A 24,192-nucleotide genomic window follows, 5' to 3' on the forward strand; every position below is an offset into this window, starting at 1 on the left:
AACTAAATCGTTAATAAATTTGAATTTCGTATCCTAAAACACCCTCAAATATGAAATTTCGTGAAATTAACTCAAAGAAATCGAAAGATATTAAAGAAAATGTGATTTTTTTTTCAACTTTAACACCCTGTAGCTCCATAATTATCAACTTTTGGACTGAGGGAAGTTTAGTTAAATCGACTTATTTTCACTCAAACAATCTGCGGTATTATTTTGGCCACGTAATTCGAGGACACCCTGTAGATAGGTAAGTCGAAATAAATGTTTTTGTCGGAAATTATAGGCATTTTAATATCAAGAATATATTTGTCCAAACATATAGTTATTAGGGCTCGTATATCAGAAATTGTATTTTGTTTATAGCTTAAGACAGTTGTTATCAACAATCAGTTGGAATACCAACATTTATCGCAACGCAAAGTAATTTTTTCTAATAACAAAAATGTCGAGTTGTGTGCCAAATAAACTACATTTGCGGGAGGCTTCGCTTCTTTGCTTTAATTTGAAAAAAAAATACAGCTGAAGCACGTCATTTGCTTGAGGAGGCCTACGATCAACATGCACCATCGAAAACTACTTGTGAAGATTGGTTTAAGTGCTTCAGAAGTGGCGATTTCGACATCGACGACAAGAAACGCTCCGGAAGACCAAAATCAATTGAAGACGCAGGTCTGTAAGCGTTATTGGATGAAGACGATACGCAAACACAAGATTAACTTGCGAAAGCATTAAACATGACCTGCCAAGGTATTTCCAAATGTTTGCATGCTCTGCGAAAAATTCAAAAAGAGGGAAAATGGGTGCCGCATGAATTGACTGAGAGATAGATGGAAAATCGGAGAACCACTCCCGAAATTTTGCTTTTACGGCATAAAAGAAAGCTTCCTGCACCAAATTGTTACTGGAGACGAGAAATGGATATATTTTGAGAACCCATATATTGTTCGAGAAACGGCCAGAATGGAACACGGGACACGAACGAGTGATATTGTAGTACGACAACGCTCGAAGCCGTTGCACTTCTATCGTCCAGGACACCATCAAAACGTTGAAATGGGATCTGCTACCGCAGCCGCCATATTCGTCAGACCTGGCACCTTCTGATATTCACTTGTTCCGATCGATAGCCCATGGCTGGGCAAGGAGGCTACACTTGGGCAATTTCGAGGAAGTGCAAAATTGGTTGGACGAATGGTTTCAGTCTAAAGACACATCATTTTATCGTTGAGGTATTTATGTATTGCCAGAGATATGGCAAAAATGTGTAGATAGAGAAGGACAATACTTTGAATAAACCATTTTTTGTGTTTCTCTTAATATTTTCCATGTTTCATTGATCAAAAAAACCTCGCGCACCTGGTATGTGGGAGTTCTAGCAAAGGAACTTTACTATGTAAAATTTTTCGATAATTTTGGTCAATACTGTATTTGCATAGACATATTAAAAGAAAATCTAAAATTAAGTGTTAAAAGTTTTGGTATTGGAGGGTCATTTGTCTTCCAATACAACAATGAGTCTAAACATTGAAGGCGCAAAGCCGAAGAGTGGCTACATCATAATACGCGTAGACAACTTAAAACTCTATTCCACATCACTAGACATTAACTTTGTTGAACATTTGTAAGTTAAGGGGAAGACTGAAGAAAAAGACAATAAAAAATAAATCACAACTTAAAGAAGCATTCCAATATGAATTGCAAAATATTGAGCCTGATGTCACTGAAAAGTTGGTTTCAGTGACGATCAATCACCTACGAGAAGTGATTAGAAACAAGGGAGGTCCAACAGATCATTGATTTAATGAATGTAATTAATAATAATATCGCAATTATTGAGAGATCAAGTGTACACAGACTTTTTTGGTTCATAAAAATGAATTGTTTACGAATTTTTATCATAAATTTTTATATTTTTTTACAAAAAGCTGTACTTATGTACTTTTTGTTAAAATTTTGTAAAACCGCAAAATCCTATGGTAATTATGGTCCTAATCTATTATTTAATGTAGTAAAATAAATTAAGAGCATTGTGTACTCAGACTTTTTTACTAACTACATACAGGGTGTCTGGAAATAACATTGAAATATTTTAAGACATTATTCCAGAGGTTAAAACAATTAAAAAAATTGAAAATATTGCGAAAAAAAACATATTCAGAGGTCCTCCTTTAAGGGTTCTAGCTCCTTTAAGAAATATTTTTTGGGATATGTTTATAAGAACTTTTTTTTATTATTTTAACTTCTAGGATCACCTCCTAAAATATTTCAACGTTATTTCCGGACACCCTGTATAAGTTAAAGAAAAATGAAAAGCATTTCGCTCTATTTGAGATTTAGATTTGAAATCAACAACGTACAGGTCACTTTGTCATCCGGCTTTTTTCCCAAGGATATATTAAATCAGAATCCAGAATATTTCCTGCATATTCTGTGTCAAAGAAACTTCCAGATAAAGTCTCTTTGATGTTACCTACTCTATTACAACTAAACTGAACTAACCTGTTCCTAAAGTTTATCGAGTATCAATCGAATAACCTTCTCCATTAGTCACTTATGCCTTGCTTGTACACAGATATTTTTTAAATCATCGTCAACCACTTTAAAACATTGCAAAACAACACTCTAAAACATTGCAACACTAATAGTTTCCTCCAAATAATGTTTGACGTCACATACTACTAAAAAATTACAGTCACCTGACACTTCCCGACAATGTCGCAGTATATGTCACAGTTTGGGAGTGCATATTGAGCGTGGATGGAAAGGTTTAAAACACTTTGGGTACCAGAAGATACCGTACTCGATTACAGTAGCGGTCCCATGAGACTCCGTATTTTTGTTTGCAGTATCCATTGTCTTCATGAGCGCGATGTATAAGGAATAAAATGTTGATATATTGTAAAATAACTGCCGGGGTGCATAAAACAAAAGGAATTGTAACCAGCTCGCATAAAATATCGCCCAGGTAGTTCGGATGTCTTACAAAGCCCCAAAGTCCTGATGTTAGCAACTTCTTGCCTTGATTGGTGGGGATGGTTTCGAGTTCTGAAAAAGAAAGTGTAATTGATTTAATTCAGGTTTTTACAGTTAGATAAATAGGTCTTTAGAGAGCATCCAAGATAATAATGTCCAGCATGGGGATTTTGCAAGCAATGGATATAGACCTGGTTAAATAGAAAAAAAGTTACGCAGCTTAAGGAGTAGCCTTATGGTGCAAAGAAATCTACAAAATTATTTTTGGTTTCTCTGCAATTTGGAAAAAAGTACTTTATTACCGAGTTGTGTCAAGAGGTAAAAATTAAAAGCACATTTCCATTGCACTTTTTAATAATCTTCGAAATTGTTGGTTCAGTTTAATCCTGTTAGTTTCTGTTTTACATTAAAAAGAAAATTTAGTTTTCAATAGGCACACTTATCACCGTTAATACTACTGGTACCAATAAGACTCGAATGAGAATATCCGGATCAGTTATAAAATCTATCTAAAGAATCCAACCAAATCTAATAAAGTGGAAATGGTGCTCCTAACACGCATTCACTCATAATACAATTGTACAATGGCAGGCTTTAAAAATGTTGTCCAATGATCTAATGAAATTAGTTATCTCGCTTTCTGTGCAACAGATGGCCCATAACAACATTTTACCTCCGGCCACCTTTACTGCCAGTCATAAGCTCTCAAAATCGTCTACAGGGTACTCATCCACCAATTTAATTACTTAACATCAAAGTGCAGTTTCGGCAAACATGTCTACTTATGCCCCCATTTATTAAAAATGCCGTCGTTGGTTGGATTTTAAATATTTTCGATATTTGATCTACCTTTGGTGTAAAGAGGGGAAAAATGATTTTAAATCCGTTTTCTCTAGTGTTATTAAAACCTGGCAAGCCAAAAAGTAAGAATTTATTAATGTCCCATCAAGAAATCCGAAATCAAACATCTCTTTAACGAGTATTTTAGCAAATGTCGAAACGGATGAGAAAAGGTTCACTTACTCTGCACATTGATTATGGATGAAATTACCGAAAATCGCCCCAATAAGTTTTGCGTTTCAGTGTTTTACCACTTGTTGAAATGTTCTTTGGTTTTCAACCTTTTACTACAGGATTGGACCACAACATTGGTTGCCGTTAAGCTGAAAAATGTGCTTTACCCTCTTCAGAATTTATTGAAAAATATGCAGAGAACAAAAATTCGCAATGGTTAGCAGGATTCTCCAAATTTGCTACTTGAACTCACACAGCGTTTTATTATGTGGAATATACAGGGTGTTTCCTAAGTACGGTACACAACTTCGGGAGCGTATTCTACAGCTAAAATAAAGGTAATTATGTTATATAAACTATATCCCAAAAATGCTTCGATGCGTAGATACAGACAGTATTAATAGAACAGCAAAAACTGGACGTCCAAAGATTATTAATAATCAACATAAACGGTTCATTCTTCTAGAAATAAGAAAAAATTCCAAAACTACAGCAACACAAATTGCTAAAGATTTAAACAAATTTTTACATCTGACATGCAGTGCTAAATGTGTTCGAACAGTTTTAGGAAAACACAATTATAATGCTTTAAATATCCCCAAAAAGCTGTTTATATCCAAAATTAATAAAGCCAAAAGGTTGAACTATGTTCAGGAATATCAAGTCTGAGTTCAGAACTTTTGGGACCATGTCATACCTGGCGACGAAAGTAAGTTCAATACGCACGGATTAAATATTAAACAAAAGGTTTGATATAAATAAACCAAATTCAGAGTTGAAAATAAAAATTTATCTACAACTATTAAACACAGAGAAGGGAGCGCTACGGTGTGGGGCTGTGTGTCGGCTAATTTGATATTTGTCGATACAATAATTGAAGTTTAAGTATATTGGAATATTTTAAAGCCAAATCTCCTGAGTTGTTCTGAAAATTTGGATCTCAACAGATCGTTTACTTTTACGCATGACAACGACCCAAAATATACTGTGTTTTTAACAGGGCGGTGACAGCAATATTAAAAGTACATTTCCCCACCTGTCCTAATCATCGGACTTAAGTTTTATAGAAAATTTATAGGAAGAATTTGAGCATAGAATTAGATTGTACTCTATAATAATAAAGAGGGCCTAAAAAAGAATATTACTACAAGAGTGGAATCAAACACCGCCAACAGTGACTAAAAATCTAGTAAATAGAATACCTCGTAGGTTGCAATTGATCATCAGAGTCAAAGTAAACCCGACAAAATAGTAGTTGTTTCATTTCTATTAAATTATTATAGTTAATAATTTTTCGTTTTAAAATCGTACGGAGACTGTATTGTGATAAAATTCGTTAGGGTTTGATATTTTTGACACATACGATTGAAAAAAATATATTTATTGCATAATTTTTGACGTAATGCTAGTTTACTCGCTCTGTAAAACTAAATTATATACAAGGTGTCCCAGAAATAAGTACCATAATTTCAACAGGTAACAGAACTCATCAATAGTAATAACTTTTGTCAAATAAGTTTTTTTTTGTTACATTTATTTTCGGTTTTTTTTACCTATTAAAACCACACCATGGCACTGCTTATGAATTAAAAAAAATCCAAATACACACTGAATATTTTATTGATGTTTCCTTATCGTAAAGTTTTTTTACTAACCGTGAGTCAAGCTCGATGCACCGCAAGGCTTTATTGTTTACGATTGATACGTGTCGTTTCTATTATTGTGTTCGCGTTCGAAAGTATTGAGAAATTTTCGTGTGAAATAATTAATACACTGATATTGTGTTAGCTTATGGGGAAGAAAGTGGAAATTTTAATCGACCTCGTTGGATTTATACACATCGTCTCCCGGATCGGGATACACCCAATAGGCGCACGTTAGTTCGTGTTATTTAATGACATCGAAATAGTAGAACTTTTGCAAGTGCAAATCAAGAACTGCGGCAGAACACGGCCTAATCGTTTTGCAAATGTTGAAAATGAAATTTTGGAAAGTGTTGGAAATAATCCTGGAAGTAACACTCGTAGACAGGCAATAGAGGACAATGTGTCAAAAAGTTCAGTTTGGACGACTTTAAAACTACAACAATTATACCTGTACCATATACAAAAGTTCAGTGTTTACAACCGCAGGGTTATCATCATCGACAGCATTTCTGCAACTGGGTTTTAAGAAAACTAAGAAGGGATCCAACTTTGTTAGCTATGTATTAGCCACCGATGAAACGGGATTCACCAAGGAAGGAGTATTTAATATACACAACACTCACATTTTGACAGATGAAAATCCCCATGGTATAAGGCCTCGCAATTTTCAAGAGATTTTCAATAAATGCATGGGCTGGAATAATAAACGGTCGGCTCAACGGCCTTTACTTTTTACCAGATCGATTAGATGGTAGAAGTTATTTACAGTTTTTAAGTAATGAGTTAAATCGTTTATTGGAAGATGTTTCGCTGGAAATTCGTGAAAACATTTAGTATTTTCATGGTGCTCTTTGCCACAACGCCAGAATTGTACGAGAATGGTTAAATGAGCACTTTCCCAGTAGGTGGATTGATTGAAATGGTTCTGTTGCATGGCCCGTTCGATCTCCAAAGTTAAATCCTTGCGATTTTTATTTATGGGGCCATATGAAACAGATAGAGTATTTTACTCCAGTTTATACAACTGAGGAACTACGAGGACGCATTGAAAATACCGCCAGAATGATTCGAAATGAAAGGGAAACATTACTGAGGGTAAAAGAAAATTTTCAACGCCGAATACAATTATGATTTGAGAATAATTGTTGGATTTGTTAAATTAAAAATCAATATACAAAACTCGAATCTAAATAGTAATAGATAAATAATAATTTCGGCATTGTTGACTCACATTGTGTACGCACCAAGCTGATTCAGGTGTATATAAAAAGGGAAATATTTCTTGTAATCTTTCACGATGCTCATACTGCAGTAGTGATTCTGCCGTTTATAAGTAAAGTCGGTCGGTTAGTGCATTCTTCTTTTGTTAATCCCAATTTCCACTAAATATACTCATAATTTCCAACAATAATGGAAGACAGTTTGAACACTTAGTGTAACCTTTTTTGTAGGTAAGTCAAAAATTTAAATTATTTTAACACTAAATAACGTAAAGCCTCAATAACTCCTCCTACTTAGTTGTATGCTTTTAATGACTTTTTCGCAAAAAAAAAGACATGCACATCAGAAGGCAGGAAAAAAATATCGTAGGTATCTATGCGAAGGATTCGAAAGAGGATAAACAATTTTAGATGCCATAGGCGGGTAACGGAATTGTAATAAATCTTTTAATGAATTGAACCGGAGAACTATACCTCTTACGCAAAAAATGTACTTGAAAAAAATGTTGCTTTATACGAGATCTATTATTGATTCAAATTACGGAACTTATTTTTGGGACACCCTGTATAATATTAGAAGATTGTACAAATTTTTTGTATCACTGTAAATGTGTCTTCGATGATCGAAAAAATGTATTAAATTAATAATATTTGCTTCAGTTATTACTGCATCTCTTCTTTTGATGTTTGTCTTAACTAACAATACGTCAATAGATTAGTAAATTGATTTATTATAGTAATTTATTAATCATGAGACAAGTTTGAAGGACTCCTAATTTGATGACGTAACATTCAAATATAACAAATGAGATACCAAAATGTGGAGAATGAAAAGCCCTTTAAAATGATGTATCACTTAACACCCTTTACCATTTAAGATAGTTGAGAGGGTGGCTTTGTGCGGTAGAGGGTTAAGACAATCATTCTACGTACAAATTAGTTCACTCCTTGATAACTAAAACGGCGATAAAAAAAAATATATATCCGGATACGAGATTGGGGGGGGGGGGAAATTTCTAATTAACACTTTATATATTTGGACATTTGTGAAATGACAGAAAATAAGAAATTTCAGTACTTACTAGAAAATGATGGGTTATATGGGTTTTTCCTAAAACCATCCTTTATATTATTGCTTATGCGAGCTATAAAATGTCCAATGAGGAAAAGTACAGTAATCACTGCTAGCTGCCAATACGGAAACTGTACGTTGTACTTCACGATGAACTTCATTACAAACAACTGAATGAAGGGACAAAGGAAGCAGTTGACTGTAACGGTGTATCCAAGCCCTACAAAACAAGTTTTATGATTATAATTTAGTTTAAAAGTTTGTTATGAAACCACATACAGTGAAGCCAGAAAACACTTTTTTTTAATGTTTTGAAATTATTTTAAAACGTTTAGTGCCGAAATGTGAATAAATGCTTATTTTCGATCGGTCAATAAGACATCCCGTTTCCAATAAAAATATTTTTTATATATAAAAAAATTAAATTTCTGGAATTTAGTTGCTAATAACTCCTGAATATTAAAAAAATATTTCGATTTTTTGAAAAAAATGTTAAAAAATACAAGCTTAAAGGGACTTCCAGCTGAACAGGAAGTAACACAACATTCCCAATTGTTTAGAAAAATTGTAACGCTATGTACATATAACTGGTTCGATTTTAAATGTGCAGGGTGTCGCATTAGGATGAAATAATCCGAACGCGTCTAAATGGTTGGAAAATGAAAAATGCGAGCCACCTTTCTTTTTCAAGTGCATCTCATACAAATGTTAGTTAGCCAGAACTATCTTATATTAAATCGAGTTAATGTTAGTGACGGGGATAGGGCTATTGGCACTGTACATTATGAATTATACACAAAGTCGAAGATAGCAACAATGACACATATGTAGTTCAAAGAACTTCCTACAAATGATATAAAAAAAATATTGTCTTACGCACCTTCCTGTTGGATTGTTTTTGACGTGACCCAAGCTCTTTCATAGAATAATCTGTCGAGTAAACGTATGATTTGCAGGAAAGAATAAACCACTAACGTCGGCTGAATACGAAGTAAGTGGTCGATTAATGATTCATTAGAAGCCTCGGAACTTTTAGTCACCTCAAAGATTTCATATAAGTAAGCGGCAGTGAGAATCAACTGAAATAAATGAACTGCTCAAAATATGTGCGTATAATCAAATATACAGAATATCCTGCAAGTCAACGATATCCCTTGAAGAATGGAGAGGCCAATTCAAAATGAGTTGATTTAACTAAACTTGCCTTAGTTCAAATGTTGATAATAACCGAGATAGAGGGTGTCAAAGATGAAAAATATTAATCATATTTTCTTTAATACATGTCCATTATTTCGAACTAATTTCACGAAATTTTGTATTTAGGAATTTCTCGAGCTAATACATTCAAATTTATCGACTATTATTATTATTATTATTATTATTTTATTATTATTATTACTATTATTATCATCATTATTATATTATCGGCGCTTGCATCCCACTGAATGACAAGCAATTTAGGCATATTTTATTTTCATTTAGTGTTAAATAAATACCGTCCATTTCAAAGTAACAAATGTTTCATTTGTATTCATAATTATTTAAAAATTAATGAACAATAAATTTACATGAATCGTAAGCTTTAGATGCTTTTTTTGTCTGAAACCTTTTTTTCTAGCGACTTCAATAGGGTATACCTTTTTTAAGCAAAAAAGGTGAGCGAAAAGATTTATCAAGTCCGAAAATGACATACACCATAACACAAACAAGTTTTGGCGATTTAAATGAATCCTAATAATCGCTTGTGGCTTCTTCTAGAAGATACACCGAAATAATCGATAAATTTGAATTTATCATATTAAGAAAATTTCGTGGAAAAGTATTACAGAAAATGTGACTAATTTTTTCTCCTTTCACACCCTGTATCTCGATTATTATCAACTTTTAAACTAAGGTAAGTTTAGTTAAATCGACTTATTTTGTGTTGGTCTATCCACCCTCCAAAGGATATTATAGATTTCTTGAACACTCTGTATAAATATATGTTTAATAATATAAATTTCACATTCCTTGTACTAAAATTTTCATAATAACCTCATCGAATAACAGGAAAATGAAATAGATGTACTGGGTCCCTTTAAGAGATGGTTCACCTTTATGGCCTTTTTATTTGTGCGCCGGTTAAAACGAAAATTTTAGATGAGGTATAGAATATTAAAATACATTAAAATATGGTTCATTATTGTATTTCTTGCGTTTAAATTGTCTGATTCTAATAATTGTCCTAGGCTTATTCGCATTAATCTTCATGAGCTTCATTGTTACGTGATTTTTGCGCTTTGAGCAGCAAAAAAACAGATTTTTCTTTAAATTTAGTTATAATTTTTTATTTTGACTCTTTCGAAGAGATAGAACACTTGCGGAGCGTATAGAATTTTTAAGACTTAGTTAAAGTTTCCAGCATGGTCATAAATTATAGATGAGATAAGCATAAATCCATCTTAAATGTAACCCCTTTTTGCCATAAAAATGTTAAATTTATCACGTTTGTCTTTTGAGTTTTGTCAAAGAACTTGTAATTCACTGCCTATAAGAAATATTGGTTGCCCATTAGAGGATTTTAACATTGATTTCAACTTTCAATGGAACTCTCGTTAAAATGTTACTAAAACTCCTTGCTAATTTTTCTTTCCAAAGCAAGAAACAAACTATTAACTACACATAATACAAATAATACACCACCTGGACAAAAACACTGAAATTGAACTCACCTTAGAAATTAGCACGTACTTGTTGACAAACATTTTTAAATCAGTTATGTTGAAAATTCTGGGATGAAGCTCCCTTCCAATGACGAAATTGCGTATCTTATTCTTGTCGATGATCTGAGGATTGAGCGCACTGATGGGCGCGTAAAAGCTTCGAATATAAACAAAGACGCTTATAGAAACTCCAATTATGAAAGCAGAGATGAAGAGATGAAATTCATGCACTAAGACAAATCTAAAAACTTGAATGTCGAAATACTCTAACACGGCACTAAGTGAAAACACTACGACTGCACTGAAGAGGCCATTAATAACATAGACAAATTTTCCATGTTTGTCCGGCAAAGCTGTTACTTTCCAACCGCTAAACGGTAAAACGTCCAAAATAGCCAACAGCAATATGTAACAAAGGAAAGCTAGTGCAGCCTTTACATCAAAGTACACGGAGGTACTCAAAAATTTATACGGTTTTGCAGGAAGTAGTTTGAATGAACAATTATTTGGTTCGCATGTGCTGTACAAATAAAATCCAAGGGCAGGAAAGAGAAATAATATGAGAGCAATTCCAACGCCTTCGGCGAATTTAGAAAACACACTTTTGCTGGTTTTTGCCGATTCTGGCGGTTCCTTCACGAACTCATCTTCATCCGAAAATCCGGAACGCTTATTATATACAGGTTCGAAATGTTTCAAATGGACAATCCTTTCGATTTCCTTTTGTTGCAAACGTGTGACCCTCTTGACCAATTGAGGAGTTACTATTTGAATTGGCTCCTTGTCAATTTCAACCTGTAAATAATATGAAATACAACTTTCGAGTCCGTTTTTTTGTAAATATATAATATGCTTTATGATTTTATTACATACCTTTTCTACGAAATCAATTCTAGCTCTACCCTTAACCGCTGCTTTAGGTTTTTCTTCTCTTTCGACTTTTTCATCGGAAGAATCCGAATCTGTATCGACTTCAAAATATTTTTTCTTTTTGTTTAGAATGGGGATAGAACTCTCTGAAAGAAAATTATACAAATTATGTTATATTAAATTATTTTAAAACAAAAATAAGGTGTGACCTTATTCTTGAATGATTTAATGCGATTCGTCTCTTTAGATCAGAATATGAAGGTGATGTAAAATATAACTACAATTTCATGGAGTTCTAGTTTTGCTAAGATTCTATGAATCTGATTTATTTTAAAATGGAAATCTGTAACCAATTTCGAGTACGACAAAATAAAGTTTTTTTGCAGCAAAGTGATCGGGAAATTGAACTGTTAAATAAAAATGTTAAATTTGGAGACAGCGTTAATTTTATACTTAGTACAAACTTAAGAGAAAAAGGACTCTTGCAGTGTTATGTATTACTCAATTTTTCGTTTACCTTTAGACTTTTCTTTCTCCTTAAACGACTGGGACGATGACTTTTTAATGGGACTTCGTCGAGTGGGTGTCAAATGTCCGGCTCTCTTTTCAGATCGAGCAGGAGATTTGGAGAGCTCCCTTTTTTTCATACGGACACTCCTTTCAGACTTGGGTTCCCTTCGCGTTTTGCTGGTACTTTTAGGTCTACCTGGACTTTTGGATCTACCAGGGCTTCGTGATACTTTGGAAATAATCTCGGGTTCATTCTTTAGGGGAACTTTTCCTGGTGCCGACTTTGGAGTCGCCATTTTTTTAGGTGGTGCCATTATTTTGGTAAGTACCTGTAACACAAAACTAAATGATGATTTGCACTGAAATCTAAACTGTTTGATGATTCGAGAAATTTTAAAGATTTTTTTTCAAAACTATTTCCAATACGCATGCACGAACCATGAATGTTTCAAATTATTGGATTAGAAATCATTGCAAGAACGCCTGTGTCGGATAGAAAATAAACTACTGACAATCAATGTGCAATAAATCCTCAAAGTGCTGTGATAGTTGTGGAATTATACATAGAGACATCAAATAATAATATGATGAATCTAAGTATTTTACATTGTACAGAATAAGAAAGGAGTCAAAATTCAATAAAAGTCAAAACAGATTACGATTACAAAAATAAATTTGTTGTGGGAGATAGATAGATTTATGCGTTAACAACACATAATTGGGTAAAACTTATCAATATGTCTCTCTAAGGTTACTTATTAGGCAAATTGGATTAAATCATAATATATGTACTTCCCCAAAAAGTAACCAAAAATCGCAAGTAATTTTTTTTCAGAACTACTTGTCCAATTTGGACGATTTTTTTAAAATGACAAGTTGCCTGTTTTAAAACGTAGGTGTATTAACTATATGCACATAGAAAGCGATTTTTTTTTATCAATACCGGGTGTAGCAATTATAGCATGTTTTGTCCATAAAATTTGTAACTCTGTATAGAGTTAAGCAGTTACAATTCAAATCACACTTTAGCCTTGCCTTTTTTTAAACATTTTTGTAAAATTTACTCCATTATTTTTCCTATTACACAAGAAACCCAATTTTATAGCATAACATGATTTTATTGAAAATTTGAAAATTAATAACTGAAAATAACAAAAAGAAATAGAACAAAGTGCAAAGAAACAAATTAAACGAAAATCTTAGTTATGAATATTTCTAACTCTGGCTCAAATAACTTCTTCACAACGACAGCTCATACGTAAAATATGAGACCTAATGTCATTTTGGTCCAGTTCTTCCCATATTTGAATTAGTCTTTGCCGTACGTCTTCTAAAGTATGTAAGTTACGTTCCTCTTGTAATCTCCTCCCGAGAATATCCCAGACATTCTCTATGGGATTTAAATTTCGACTCCGAGTTGGCCATGCCATGGTAGCAATACTGACTTCTTTTATATCATTTGTAACTACATGAGGCCTGGCCTTATCTTGCATCAACAAAAATCCTTGCTTTATATATGACGCAAACGGCAGTACCTATTGGTCTAAAACCTGCACTATGTACTTTTCAGCCGTAAGTCATTTATGATAACAAATTCGTTTCGAGAAGTTAAAAAAATGCCTTCTCAGATCATCAGACATCCTCTTCTAAATACTGTGGTATGTGAGAAATTACATTGAGTATACCGTTCGTTAGGATGTGGACATAAATGAATATGTCCGTCATTGTTGTATACACAAAATCGGGATTTACCCGTAAATAATACCTGCTGCCATTGAGCCTCTAACCAATTACAATACTCTCTGGCAAAATTTAACCTTGCTCTCAGACGAACCTCTAGTTAAAACTGGACCTCACGCTGCAATTCTATGTTTCAAATTCCTTAATTTCTGACACTTTTTCTGTACAAATGTGTAAGCCATTAGCATCTCAAAGCTGAGTTTGAAGGGTTCCAACTGTTATATAAACGTTGTCTTAATGCTGATAGTCTTAAAAATCGATCTTGAATCGAAATTGTTATTCGATTCCCTCCTTGTCTCGAACTACGAGTATAACTTTCAGTCTCTTATATATCTTTATATGGTTCATAAAATAGGTATGTGATCTACATTAAATCTTTCACCAATTTTTTGGGAACTCCACGCTTTCTCAAACATTATTAGCATTTGGGTATATTTTTCGTTAGTAATATTTTGTGTTTCACGTTGTATATTGATTCATAAAAAAACGTACAAGAAAAAACATGACTAATATTGCATCTGTATTTAACAATGACTACCGTTTTTTTGGTTTTCGTTGGCCTACTATTTACTTTTATATTTATAATACTAATTAAAATCAATAAAATCATGTTATGCTATAAAATGATATTTCTCGTGTAATAGAAAAGCTAATGGAGTAAATCAAAAATAGAAATGTTAAAAAAAGATAACGCTGAAGTGTGATTTCAATTATAACTTGATAATGTAACTACTGAACTCTATAGGATGTTACAAATTTTATAGAAGAAACACGCCATAATTGCTACACTCGGTATTAATAAAAAGAATCACCAACATTCTTAAAAAGACGAACTATCATTAAAAAAAATTGTCCAAAGTGGACAAGTAATTTTGGAAAAAAATTACTTGAAACTTTTGATTACTTTTCGGTGGTACGTTAATTTTTTGTCGAAGTGTACATCGACTTTGAGGTTTCAGTTTGTACCGACCATTTAGACACTCCCTGTATTTAATTTAAAGATTAAAAATTTCTCAATTTTCATTTTCAAGTTAGAAGAAAAAATTGAATTTGGATGATTTTCAATAAATTCTTGTGATTTAATTGTTATATTATTCACATAAATATAATTAGAACATTATTATAATATTTTTTTGAATAGATTTTCACAACGCTAAGGAAATTTTTATAATTCACTCAGTTTTTCACTTATAACATAAAGTTATACGTTTTTAATTATTAATTTTTATTGGTTTAGACGTCATTAGGAAGATTATTTTCACTTCAAAATGAAATATGACACATTGGAACTAGTGCAGACCAAAGTTGCTTATTTCTACAAGACTAAATTTTTTAGTATACCATAACATAGCGGTTTACGTATTTAAAACGCGTTTTGTTATTTAATTAATTAAAAAATCGCCAAAAATATATATTGATTATTTAGTGTTATTATTTAGTCTTACATATCTTCCAAACACTAAATAAATAATTTACGTTGAAATATTTTATTTAATGTAATAACTCCAAGATTGCCTCTTAACAATATTTCTATCAGCATTCTCGAAGAAAACAAGCCAGTTTCTTGAGATTGGAAGAAAGCCTAGCTAATCATGAAGTATTTAAAACAATTAAAGACTGAAAACTTACTATATTGAATATCTTCAAACCATCTTCAATATATGAAGATCTTGACATATCAAATGTTTCATGATCAAACAAAGAGGTATATCTCTATACCTGTTGTAAAAAACTTTTATTAAGTAATTTAAACATATCATTGTTTATTTTAAAAAGAAAGAATGCTCTTTCCATTCATGCTTAAATCAATTACTATTTATGTTTTTAAAAATACAACTTTATATTATGTTTAAAAATTGATTGAATTATCACAATGCCCTTAATATCATTTTACTCTGCTTAAAAAAATTTTCTAACAAGGTAGTAAAACAAGTGTTCAAAAATTTATAATCACTCTACTAAACTTCTCTACCACAAAAAATATTGACCATACACTTTTCATTTTCTTCTACCTTCTATAGTTACCAAGATTCTTTATATAAGTACCGAAATTTGCCTACCCTGTACAATTGATACAATTTTTGAAACCCGTGTTCATATACCAAACTGATTTATTTGCAGTTGTCTCATATTTATGGTAGTGCTGCATTTTATTTCACCTGGAAATGGAATCCAAGAATGTACAATCAGGTTTCATTTATCTATTACTCTTTGGGTACACCCTATAAATCTATCAAAAAGACGTCACCCTGTATTTACATATGTAAGGTTGCCATGTTTCTATTAGTTTCTGACAACCTTAAATTTGGAAAGATGGCACCTTCCATGAGGCCATCTTTTCAGGAATTACCCCAATTAGGGTATTTAAGCAGCTATTTTAAAAATCTACTATGTAAAACCATGATAATTTTTTGTTCTTAAGAACAAGGGTCTGTCTATTTGAATGAAAACAAGGTAATTTTTTCATTGTACAGGACGAAAAGAAGGGTGTTATCCTGTTAAATATAACAAATTAATATGAGAGGTTTTTTAATAAATCTATATTAAAATCTATCAAATTAAATAATTACTATTTTAGAAAATATTTTGAATGTTAGAGCCGTTTTCAGAGTATCTCCTTAGGGTTGGGCCTGAAGGGCTAAAATTTTTATAGAACTTAGTACAAGATTAATTTGTAACCTGCATAAATCCAGGAGATTGCTCATATCACAGCTGACAAATTTTGTAGCACCTAATATAAATATTTATGTAATAAAAAATAAGATAAGAAGTAATTAAATAAAATTGACCTCTTATACTACAAATGTGAATGTTGTTTATTCCAAAACTTAAATAACATGTTGGCAATTTGCCTAAAAACTCATTTTAACAAATAATGAATAGGTAGGAATACGACCGAAAATATGTAATTAAACAAATCATAGGAAATCCTTATCAAAAATTATATATGTAACAATTTTTAGAAGAGTTCAGCAGGGGTTTTCAAAGTAAATTAAAATAATTACAAGAATTAAGTTAATGAGAAATTATTCATGGAAACGTTTGAAAAAAGTTAAAAAAAAATCTCTTACCTAAGTAAGTACAAAATTCACCACCAAAAACACTAATAATTAAAGAATCCTCTAAAATTATCTTTAAAAAGATCAACGCGAAGAAGCGACGCTACCTCGTTTTACTTAAATAAACAAACAAAATACAAAACAGACGCTATAGCGACGCTAGACGTATGAAAGGCGTCAATTGGCGTGGCGTCATGATGTCCTGATTGGCTGAAAGTGTAGGCTTGTTTCAATTTTGACCAATTAAATTTTTTCTAGTACACAACAAATCGAACGTATTTCCTGTTGAGGTAATTGGAGCATCTTTTCATCTTTGCCAATCCCTATGTTCGAGATAAGGACAAAGAGGTATCACTGAAGTTGTTAAACTTAGAAAAATGTTGGTTTGATATTGGATTGCGAACTTGTTCCTTGTCACATATCACCTCATCTGTCGCCTGTCCTCTCCATCTACTTAAATTCTGATTTTGCTCCGGGTTTTTTGGAATATTAAGCGATATTATATTTTTTTGGCTTAATTTTAATTGTAGAGAATTGTAACTATTAAGATGTCTTTAATTTTCAGGTATTATAAATTTGCAAAGGACCTTTAATTAAAAAAAATTGTTATATAACTCCTATTACAGGCTAGCTGGAAATAGACTGGGACAGGGGCACAGGCTCCTATTGCAAGACAGCAATAGAGTGTTAAATTATGTAAGACCGGTTACCATAAAATGCACACCAGCTGTGGCCCCGCTAAATGAATCCCACGATGATCGTAATGCTAGGTTCAATAGACCTCAGTCGCCTCATCTCACAATTTATAAACCCCAATTAACTGCAATGATGTCTATTTCCCATAGATTTACAGGTTAGTTGTACAAAAATATGGGGAAATGGTATAACGCCTTCATTGGTTCCATTCCATTGGCCTAAATCTACTGTGCCTATTAAATTTACTTAAGACTACCTATAAAAATATCTCTTAGTCTTTAAAATGGGCTATTATACAAGTTATCTAAGAATAGCATACATATATCTTAGGGGACAATTTCGTAGGTTAAAATAAGTATGAAAGTTGCAATGAACATGAGTCTCAAAATAAATTTTAGGTAAGCTAGAACCTTTTAAAAATGCTGCACCATTAATGTTTTTTTTTTAAATATCTCAGAAGGTACATGAATTAAATACCAAAACATTTGAGAACCTATATAAAATTGTAATGCAAAAATAACATTTCAGAGAGATGTTAACTCTGCATTTTAGAAAATCAAATCCAAAGGCCAGCATGCATTGGGTTATAAACTTGCCGTTTTCTTAGAAATAGTGTATCCTCTGTCTCTTAGCCTATATGATTTTATGTAGAAATGTCAAGACAAGTGCTTCTTGTTACCAAAATATCCAGTAATGCTCCAAACAAACAAATTGCACACATTCAATCAAACCCACCTAAATTCTACACTACTTGAAGAGCATCCAAGATAATTAAAAAATACCATTTGTGGAATGTCATCGTCAAAAGTTCTAGTATGTCTTTTTACTATAGAAAATATGAAATTTTATTTGCTTTAGTGAATGATATACTTTCCAATTTTTCCCAGTTTTATAACAAATATTTTGTACTGTTTATTGACAGCCAGTGCTAAAATTTAAAAATTTGATTTATTGAAATAAAAGTTCAAGTGACCTTTTGGAGATAATGGTGTGAGGATCACATTTTAATCAATATCTTATTTGCAATTCCCACCTAGTAAAATTGGAGCAAATTGTGTAGTGGGTGAACAAATGAAATATCTTATATGCATGTGAAGAATAAGATTTAATTCTCTATAAAATCATTAGTCATAACTGTGATTTAGGTACGATTAAGACTCCTGAAAGATATACTGAGTAAAATCGCAACTGAAAATTTGTTGGCATATGTGGTGTTTATATAACTAAGCTTAGTATTATTTAAAAATTCTTTTTATTTCTGGTACTATGATGAGGTGTAACAGTATGGGTCTGGTATGGTAGTAATGACAGCTTACAAAGAACTGATTTTTTATAATCTATAATATTATACAAGGTGTCTCCTTTAAAGCTGTAATTGAAGATTATTTAAAAATGGTACGTTGTACGAAAAAAAGGTTCAAATATAAGTTATCTGGTAAAAAGAGGGATATGTCATGAAGATAGTGACTTTTGGCTAAAATATCATTTCATCGGCAAATTTTTCTAAATGACATCCCCATATTTTTTTTACAGGTCCTTGTAGATCTTCAAAAAATCTATATCTTTTATTCAAACAATTTTTTTATTAGACGTTTTGTTGCAGAGTTATCATTGATTTTTGTCCAATTTTTGAGATAGTAAAAATTATTACATTTTTTTTTCTAGAAAAGTTACTCAATGCACATTCTTCATATAAAAAATATATATTTTTTAATTTTGCAAATTTATTTGAAATCCTGATTTGAGAAACTTATGGAAGCAAATGTTTTAAAAAATGTCCATTCTACTCCAAACACGTCTCAACTCTTATTCGAAAAGTATTGTTTACTTTGCGCAATATTTCTCTGTTTATCAATTGGCACGCATTTTCAACTCTCCTTTTCATGTCGTCTGCATAAACTTTGTCTTTTAAAAAATCTGATGAAGTAAGATCAGGCGACCTAGGAAGTCAAGTCACTGGACCGTCCTGTCCAATCCATTGATCTAGATACATTTCATTGAGAACCTCACGAGACATTCTACGAAAATGGCCTGGACAGCCGTCATGTTGATACCACATCACCTGTCTAATAGTAAGTGGAACGTTTTCTAACAATTTGAAAAAATTTATTACGCAACAAATTGCTTAACATTTCTCCATTCAAGTTTCCTTCAATGAAACTAGATCTAATTAAGTATTCCCCAATAATACCGCAAAATACATTCACTGAGCATGGTCTTTGATCTACAACTTCTCTAAGCCAATGTGGGTTTACAGCACGCCAAAAATGCAGATTATGGCGATTCACTGAACCATGGTTTGTGAATGTGGATTCGTCCGAAAACAAAACGTTGGAGAAGAAATTTGTATTTTGATTTAATTGCTGCCTTGTCAAATTAAAGAAATTGACTCGGTTTTCAAAATCAGTTCTATGAAATTCGTGATGTAAAGAAATGTGGTAAGGATGGTATTTATTCAACTTCAAAATTTTTTTATCACTTGTCTTTGATATTTTCGAGTCAGCAGCAATTTAACGATAACTTGCATTAGGATCGAAGGCAACTACTGCAAAAGCTGCTATTTGATTGCCTTCAAGTGTTGCATTTGGGGAGCGTTCTTTCAGTCCCTTCATAAATAAAAACCATTTCTAATTTTTTATCCAAAGTGTAGCGATCCCTTTCAATTATTGAATTTCGTAATGAAAAGAACAATTTTTGTATCATTTCACACAAAAAATCAGATTCATTGTGGAAAAAAGATGATCGATTTCCTGTAGACCTTATTATAAACAAGGTAGGCTGTAACAAGAAGAAATTTAAGATTTTTTCCATAAAAATAACTTTTTATAGATAGAAGAATTATTATGCGTGTTAAGCAGAATATTTATAGCAACACTTTTCTTAAAAATTGGAAAAAACTCAAAGATAACTGCAGCAAAACGTCTAATAAAAAAATTGTTCAAATAAAAAATATTCATTTTTTGATGGTCTACAAGTATAGGTACCAGAAATACGGGGTTGCCATTTGGGAAAAAGTTGCCCTTGAAATGACCTTAAAATGCCGTTTTGGCTAAAAGTCACTATCTCCATGACATGTCTCCCTCTTCACCAGACAACTGTAGTTTGAAACTATTCTTCATACAACGTACCGTTTTTGAGTAATCTTCAATCACAACTTTAAATAGGACGCCCTGTATCATTTATTATTAGGAATACCTATAATCTGATTTAGGTCAATGGTGGCCCCGTAAAATGCCTATTAATTATATTATCATTAGTTTTTGTACAAATAGTTTTTTTTTATATAGGATTAATTTTAACTGCATACACAGTTGCCTTAAGCGCCGCAGCTATTTATCTTGAGTTCCCGTTGGAATTTTATATTGAAAAACTGAAATCAGCAGAAATTGGGGCTGGTTCTATTTATGGACTAAAGTTTTTGTTGGCTTTTCCCCTCACATACCACTTTTGGAACGGAATTAGGCACTTACTGTGGGACACCGGAAGATTCCTGACGATAAGAGAAGTTTACATTACTGGATGGACCGTGTTAGCAGTTGCGATTGTGAGTGCCGCCATTCTTTCTGGAATGTCTTAAATTTTCCAGTATTTTTATGAGGTATGTTTGTACATAAATTATTTTTCGTTGTACTTTATGGCTACAATGATTCACTCTTCAGAATTATTTACGTTATCTTGTTGAAGAGATGTATTAAATTTTTTTGTGATGAACTAAAATAAAATTATTGGTTTTTATATTGACTTTTATCAATTAGTTATAAGACAGGATCTAGTTTTCACTGTATGCACAGGGTGTCCAAATTGTCATTTTTAAAACTGCGAGAACTACGAAGTGCCTTAAATTTTGATTTGATTTTTTTACCTACTTTTATGATAATAACAAATTCGAGCGAAGAAACGTTCTAATCAGAATCAAATCAAATCTTTATTTAACCACTAGTAACGAAAATTTACCTTTGGCAATACAGCATCATGCATGACTCTGGGGATATCCTTTTATTATATACAGGATGTAACATATAGAGATATTTGAAAAAGCGATAGTGCTCTACAAAACAATTTTAAAAATACTAATAGACCCACGGATAAAAATATACCATTTTCGAATATAAAGGGTAGAAAAGTTTCTTTCCAGCCGATATGTGGAGTTTCTCCCCATTAACAAACCCTGAGTGTTGAGGATTTTGGGCCCGGTGCCTAGGAATCATTAATTTCTCTTCGGCAGTCATCTACAGTGCCCCCTCCGCCGTTTCCTTTCGATGTTTTTATTTCTCTAGGAGGATATTACCATTCAGGTGCATTCGCGACTATGAATTCGATAGTTGATGCCGTGACCTCTTGCAAGTTTCAGTTATTTAGGACTGCATTGTGTGTAATTCACCAGTGCCTTGAGTAACTGATTTCGAAGTGCTTCAGTCCTTTTATAAATTTTGTCTACTTGGATTCTCATGAAGTCGCGCATTGACTGGCAATATAAATTGAAATGAATTTCCTCGTTGTTACTTTACATTGGAACATTCATCACCAGTCGGAGTTAAATGCTTTCAGTCGATACTGTTCGTCGAGGAAATTCCAAGACATGTCCTTGAGCAGCTGATCCGTGCGTGAGGATCGGTCGCATAATAGACTTTGAGTGCCAGTTCTCCATCGACGGACATGTGGCTTCTTCTGTTGGGCATGGAATATAGCGAAGCCGTAGCCCTGCTGGCCTTAGTAGCAGTAGCTCTTACATGGGGATCTCAGGTCTGTCCTTTATTCAGTTTTAATCCCAGAGGTTGGACCGTGCCACGGCACTTCAATGCTATGGGTCTCTAAAGGATCTGGTGTGTCATCGAAATGTCTCTCTAGCAGGATTACCTGGTGATTAGTCGGGTTTATAGCGAATTATAGTATATAATACTATAATTCACCAAGTTACCAGCCACTCCTGTAGGTTGTCTAACACTTGTTATAGATTTCTGATAACAAACGCTTTATTCAGGTGTTTGGATAAAATGGCTGTGTCACCAATGTCAGCTGCAAGCGTAGTCCTAACAGTTCTAAAAATAGCATTCATGTGCAAGTGTGATGATAGAATAGCTCCTTCTAGCATTCTAGCCTCTGGGCTTCTGGAAGCAAAATAGACGTCACCCACTTTGGCGACGACTGTCCGATGTCTGCAGTAATTGTATATAAGTTCACGCATTCCTGACGATATACGTTTATTTCTCAAGAAAAATCTTCAAAAAATACCCAGCCTGTTGTCTTGTCGACTAGATATTGTAGGATTTTTTTACTGGGCCTACCCATTGAAAACCTAGGGATTCCAGTAATAGCTTTCGTTGTCCCGCGAGACAAAACGTTGGTGGCGATGAAGGTTTCGGTGTTGGTTTCAAAATTTTTTTACTACTTAGTACCTTTAACGAATTTTAATTCGGCAACAAAAAAAGCGTTTGTTTTATTTTACCTTTCTTATTTCTTTTGAGTTCTACTCTCGTATCAGAGCTAGAATTTTTTTTTGCATCGCTGATCGACTGCCCCACCCCCTTTTTGCAACCTCATCTTTGCACTTAGTTTAAAGATGATGTGGCCTCTTCAGTCATTCTTCTAGTTCGTCCCGTTCTTTAACAGGAATATCTCGGAGTGACACAACTCTTACTTTTCTCTCCCTGCTACTTTCCCCACACGGAAACGACCAAGAAGAGGTCAAATGTTTCTTGCCATTTGTTTCCTAAAAAAGCAGGTCTTTCTAATTCCAACCAAGTTACCCTAGACTTTCAAGAAAACGCCAACTTCTAAATCTTCCAATTAATGCTGCCCATATACCTAAAATCTTCAGTATATACAGTGGCGGACAAAAGTTTAGAAATTTCTATTTACAACGTTTTGTATTTAAACAAATTGAGGAATGTATGTACAAAAAACAAATAAATAGAAGATTTCTGTTTGTCACAAACAAAAATTTTATGCATACGAGGGATTCCTGAAAAGATATACTCGAATGAACTGCAAAAAATAAAAAAGTTTCTAAACCTTTTGTCCGCTACTGTAGATAAGCTCATTGTACCATGTCGAATGCTCGTTCTATGTCCAGTAGAATCAGTCCAGAAGTCAATCGGTTAGTCCTGTCTTGTATGGCATTTTCTAAAATCTTTACAAGATGAGGAAGTACACAAATTTCTCAACGTCCGCAAGTACTAAAACTAAGAGCTAACTTACAGAGCTAAGAGGTAATTATTGGTTAATTTATTATTTATAGGGTGTTCCAACGAAATCTTTCCATCACGGCTATTTTTGATAATTGTGAAAATATCGTAAAATACCAAGACATGCCGATTACGTTTTCGAGAGAGACACATGATAACGCGGATTTTAAATGGGACCATGAGTCGAGTGGCCCCTCATTTTATAAGTAATAAAATTCTTTTTAATGCAATACCCAATTTTTTAATTTTTAACCACCAGTTCTGAAAAAAATAACGTCTCAAGTACCCATTTAAACAATTAAATAAAATTAAGTAATTAAATGTATAAAATTATGTCTTCTCACCTCCCTACAAGTTGTTCCATATTTCTTCGAACATTTCTAAGAAGTTCAGGGGTGATTGGCGATACTTTTCCACTATCAGTCTTCTTAATTACCCCAAAGAATCTGGTCGATTTAGATAAATTTTTGATTTTAAGTTACCTCACAAACAAAAATCAAGGGGT

General features: G+C 32.8%; 2 protein-coding genes across 2 annotated transcripts; one reads left to right on the plus strand and one right to left on the minus strand.

Moving 5' to 3' along the window:
* Positions 1-1,179: 1,179 nt before the first annotated feature.
* LBR (lamin B receptor) lies at positions 1,180-16,953 on the minus strand. Its single transcript, XM_066296511.1, has 7 exons — positions 16,819-16,953; positions 12,015-12,336; positions 11,501-11,643; positions 10,637-11,422; positions 8,806-9,004; positions 7,936-8,145; positions 1,180-3,045 (listed from the first exon to the last, which is right to left on the minus strand). The coding sequence occupies exons 2-7, from the start codon at positions 12,319-12,321 to the stop codon at positions 2,768-2,770; spliced, it is 1,923 nt and encodes a 640-aa protein (XP_066152608.1). The 5' UTR covers positions 12,322-12,336; positions 16,819-16,953; the 3' UTR covers positions 1,180-2,767.
* A 258-nt stretch (positions 16,954-17,211) lies between these two features.
* On the plus strand, positions 17,212-21,237 carry LOC136346964 (succinate dehydrogenase cytochrome b560 subunit, mitochondrial-like). The gene is made up of 3 exons (XM_066296555.1): positions 17,212-17,371; positions 17,433-17,659; positions 20,790-21,237. Exons 1-3 carry the CDS (start codon positions 17,355-17,357, stop codon positions 21,077-21,079), a joined length of 534 nt encoding a protein of 177 aa, XP_066152652.1. The 5' UTR covers positions 17,212-17,354; the 3' UTR covers positions 21,080-21,237.
* The last annotated feature ends 2,955 nt before the right edge of the window (positions 21,238-24,192 follow it).

The sequence above is a fragment of the Euwallacea fornicatus genome, chromosome 25, assembly GCF_040115645.1.
Source record: "Euwallacea fornicatus isolate EFF26 chromosome 25, ASM4011564v1, whole genome shotgun sequence".
Taxonomy (NCBI): Eukaryota; Metazoa; Arthropoda; class Insecta; order Coleoptera; family Curculionidae; genus Euwallacea; species Euwallacea fornicatus.

What these genes read in the sequence shown, in the direction of transcription:
- LOC136346964 (XM_066296555.1), top strand. An exon ending in TATTTCCCATAGATTTACAG is followed by an intron (nt 17,660 to 20,789) that starts GTTAGTTGTACA and finishes TTTTTTATATAG; the next exon opens with GATTAATTTTAACTGCATAC.
- LBR (XM_066296511.1), bottom strand. Translation starts at nt 12,321, where the DNA reads ATGGCACCACCTAAAAAAATGGCGACTCCAAAGTCGGCACCAGGAAAA. An exon ending in GGAGAAAGAAAAGTCTAAAG is followed by an intron (nt 11,644 to 12,014) that starts GTAAACGAAAAA and finishes ATTTTCTTTCAG; the next exon opens with AGAGTTCTATCCCCATTCTA. An exon ending in AGTACGTGCTAATTTCTAAG is followed by an intron (nt 9,005 to 10,636) that starts GTGAGTTCAATT and finishes CATTTATTTCAG; the next exon opens with TTGATTCTCACTGCCGCTTA.